The sequence below is a fragment of the Medicago sativa genome, chromosome 6 (assembly GCF_051527215.1).
Source record: "Medicago sativa cultivar Bolivia chromosome 6, Bolivia_mono, whole genome shotgun sequence".
NCBI classification, from domain to species: Eukaryota; Viridiplantae; Streptophyta; class Magnoliopsida; order Fabales; family Fabaceae; genus Medicago; species Medicago sativa.
This window is the reverse complement of record NC_140754.1, coordinates 14,627,166-14,631,089: the sequence shown is the minus strand read 5'-3', so window position 1 is coordinate 14,631,089 and position 3,924 is coordinate 14,627,166. Positions and strand designations below refer to the sequence as shown.

Sequence of the window (3,924 nt, the reverse complement as noted above, 5' to 3'; positions counted from 1 at the left end):
AGTGACACTACAAAAAAACGTGTTAATTCTGGCGGTTTTTTACTGGCGGTCCCTGTGAACCGCCGCTATATCCTGTGTATTGCGGCAGTTTTTGTGGACGCCGCTTTATACAGTACAGTATGGCGGTTTTAACTGCCAGTATTAACAAAATATAATGGCATAATTTACTTTGTATATTGTGGCATTTTAGACTGCCGCTATTAACCTTTTTAACTTTTTCAGCTACAAATAATTTGGCGCACTAACTTCCCTCTATTTTTTTCCTCCAATTTTTTAGAAAATCCCTCCATCTTTTTCTCTTCTTAACATAAAATAAAATATTTTATAACAAAAATATCAAAACCTTCTCTCTCACCGATTCCAAACCTTCTCCAAGCTTCCAAAGTTCCAAACCTTTTCCATCACTACCAAAACACCATGCTTTCCACCACATCCTAATCTTCAAACCTTCAAACCATTTGATTCCTTTTTCAATTTGATTCCTTTTTTTATTTCACCTACCTATCCCTCTCTCTCCTCTTTCTCATGAAAGAATGTAACACGTCTTTATCTTCCTCACAAGATCCACACCGCCAACCACACTAGAACCCACCCCTACACTCTGATCGGCCTCTGCTTTAACTCCAACACCACTTTCGTGTTCCCTATATTTCTTAGATCTGAGAAGTTGAAATAGAATCAAGATATAAAACACGTTTTCAGGCACAGTTCAAGACCAACAACCATACCAGAGTTATTTATCATCGACACCATGTCCTTCTTCAAGGGTAAGTGACATTCTTTCATTATATTGCTAAGATTTCACCATTAAATCAAAAAGCCCCAATTTATACTTGAAACCCTAACTCAGTTTTCTTAAAATCCAAGATTAATCACATTCTTAAGATGATTTTTTATCTTGTTTTGGGTGATAATTTTGCGTTGTTTTTGCTGTTGCCTAGTGTTGTTGTTTATCCCGAAATTGGTCTCTTTCTTCCTTCTTTTTTGTCAAGATTGAACCCAAAATGGAACCCCAGTAATGAAATCGAAACCCATTATCTCTTATCAGGTTTGTTCTTTTTCTTATTATTATAACTTAAATGGGTTGTGTGTTTTGATTCACTAAATATAGAATTTTTTATTTTTGTTATCTTTTGATTTTTCTTAATACAAAAACGAACCCAATAGAGAAGAGCAGCGGACTTCGCAATGGAGAACTAGCAGGTCTCAATGATCCTGCGATCTACATTTTTGGATGTTTTTCAGGTTTGTTCTTTTTCTTGTTTTGAGAACCCAAATGGGTCTTAGAGTGTTTTGATTCTCTAAATATGGATTTTTTGATTTTTGCGTATATAGGTAACTTGGTTGTTTGATTGGTTAGAATAACTTAATTAGTTACTTTGTTTTGACATGCTAGAGTTTTTTTCTAACACTTTGGATATGTTGTATTCGGTTGATAGTCAATGTTTTGGGATCTTTGCTCAAATAGGAATGGTTTAGATGCTATATATGTTCTTTTCTTTTGATATTATAACCCTTGGAGAGGTAACTTTGATCCCATTTTTGTATCTATCTCATTGTTGATTGGCTAGAATGCTTTAATTAGTTTCTTATTTACTTTTTGGTCATTTTATAAATTACAGTATGCCAATATAATGTGCTTTGGTAAACTAGAATGTGTAGGTTGATGGTTATCATTCTTTGTTTACTTTTTGATCAATTACAATTTAAACCTTAATAATTTCTAATTGCATTGTATTTTAACCTTATTAAAGATATGCTAATATCTGCTTTGTTGATATGTAGATGCTCTTATAAGGGTAAATGTTGATGAGATGTTGAAATATGGGAGTGAAGCTGAATTGTGCACATATAACCATTCAATAACAAGAAAAGACCAGGTATTTTAGGATCGATTTCTGTTCATATAGGGTTTGGGACAATCAATCTAATGCACTTTTGTTGATGTATGTGTTATGCCCACATGATAATGCAGTTTAGAGTTTAAAACGTGTAACATTTATCTATAGTCCATATATGTCTTCACCATGGTCATTACTAGGGATTGTTCAAAAAAAAAAACTCTAATAGGGAATCTAGTCATGACGTTAGTAAAGGATAGAGCACGTATGTAATGTAGATCAATTAAGTGGTTTGCAACATTATGATACAATAGGATAGTTGATGCATAAGAAAAGGCTTACTTGTAGTGTTTTCTTGATTTATGTGTCTGTTCATATTGGAGTTCTTACATTGTGATTTGTTAATCTTCTAGTTTGGTAAAATTATGAGTTTTCTCTTATTTAACTTTTTAACATTCTGTCTGAGTGATCTTTAATCAACTTGATCGATCCATGGGTGATGGGTCTGTTTTGTTCGACCCTCCTGTGTGGGTTCTGCTACGTTTTTAGTCTATTTCTCTCTGGTGTGTTAGTTATTGGGTGTTGTTTGTGTTTCGGCCTAGTTATCTTCCTTTATATGATGTGTCTATGTTACTTCTGTTACTCTATAAGCTGTTTTTATTCATCAGCTGGGATTTTTGTTGGGAGTTGATTGGTTTTTTTATGTCTTGCTGTCATGATTAGCTAAAATAGCTGTTGTGTTTCTGTCCAGTTTAACATAAATATATCAAATTTAGGTACCATGTTAGTTTACTTTGATTTGGTTTTATAAATTCATGTATTTGATTTGATGACGGAGAATAGTTACAGCAGAACATTTTTGCCTCATGGTAACACATTTGGAATGGTACTAGCTAGATGCAAGAATGTAAGAACAATGGGAGGGTATCAAACAAGAGCTGGTGTCTTGAACAGAATTCTCACGTTTTGGCTTCAGGGAATAGGAACATACTTGGAAGTTCAACTATACTACACTATACAATGTAAATTTAGTTGTAGAGTTTCTTATCATTTTAATATGTTGACAACATCTCTATGTTTGTTATCATTTTTTATTAATATAGTACATTTTTAATATTTGTTGGCCATAAAATGTCTTCAATTTATCTAATGTATACATTTGTTTTTATTTTATTTTTTTTAAAAAAAAAGTGGCAATTGTGGCGGTTGAAACTGCCGCAATTCGCGTATTTTTTTAAAAAAAAACGCGACGATTCTGGCTGGTGAAACTGCCACAATTTGAACAATTTTTTAACAAAGAAGTGAGAATTCTGGCGGTCTAAACCGCTGTTAAATACAAAAATAGAGCCGCCATTATAAACATTGGATATTACGGCGGTTGCAATGGCGGACAACGGGAAACTGCCATTTTACTCCTAGTGGCAGGAAAAATTTCGGCAGTTTTAAAGACCGCCAGTAAAGTGCATAGTGGCGGCTAAAACTGCCGCAATATGCAAAATTTAGCCTATTACCCTAATTTAGCCATCAACTATGAAATATATATATATATATATATATATATATATATATCATTAATGCGATAAAAACTAAATAAAAATTGAATAAATAGTTTATTTAAATAAAAATAATTTTGTCGATTTTGCAAAGTAGATGCATAACTTTTTACTGAACAAATTAACCTATTTGGAAGGAAAGTTAAGAGTGATTTGACCAACAATGTTAGATATCCAATTGAGATATTTGACAATCTAAGGCAATTAATATTTATAATTTCTGCAGGAAGCAATGACTATATCAACAATTATCTTCAATCTCAGTTTAATGATAGTAACTAGCTATACCAACCTAACAAAAGGCTTAGGTTGGTATAGCTTGTTATTGTCATAAAGTTGAGGTTGAAGATAGTTGTTGATATAGTCATTGGTTCCTGCAGAAAATATTGATTGCCTTAGATGGTCACATATTTCAGTTAGATACCAAACATTGTTGGTCAAATCACTCTTAATTGTCCTTCCATATAGGTTAATTTTTTATGTCAAATATACGCATCTTCCTTGTAAAACGACAAAATTTATGTTAAGTA

General features: G+C 32.6%; 1 protein-coding gene across 10 annotated transcripts; it reads left to right on the top strand.

Moving 5' to 3' along the window:
* Nucleotides 1-353: 353 nt before the first annotated feature.
* On the top strand, nt 354-2,955 carry LOC146913086 (uncharacterized). Of its 10 annotated transcripts, none has more exons than XR_015013278.1 (5): nt 354-767; nt 942-1,048; nt 1,168-1,245; nt 1,786-1,880; nt 2,735-2,955. XR_015013278.1 is itself a non-coding variant. In XM_085716336.1 (4 exons), exons 1-4 carry the CDS (start codon nt 752-754, stop codon nt 2,865-2,867), a joined length of 318 nt encoding a protein of 105 aa, XP_085572462.1. In that variant the 5' UTR covers nt 354-751; the 3' UTR covers nt 2,868-2,955. The 10 variants fall into 10 exon arrangements, 6 of the variants coding, with proteins under 6 accessions (XP_085572462.1, XP_085572457.1, XP_085572461.1 ...); XR_015013275.1 differs by having other exon boundaries at nt 2,694-2,955; XR_015013276.1 differs by having other exon boundaries at nt 2,691-2,955.
* The last annotated feature ends 969 nt before the right edge of the window (nt 2,956-3,924 follow it).

Coding starts and splice junctions, on each gene's coding strand:
- LOC146913086 (XM_085716331.1), top strand. CDS start 886: ATGATTTTTTATCTTGTTTTGGGTGATAATTTTGCGTTGTTTTTGCTG. Junction 1,049..1,167: donor AACCCATTATCTCTTATCAG/GTTTGTTCTTTT, acceptor CGAACCCAATAG/AGAAGAGCAGCGGACTTCGC. Junction 1,246..1,785: donor CATTTTTGGATGTTTTTCAG/GTTTGTTCTTTT, acceptor GTTGATATGTAG/ATGCTCTTATAAGGGTAAAT.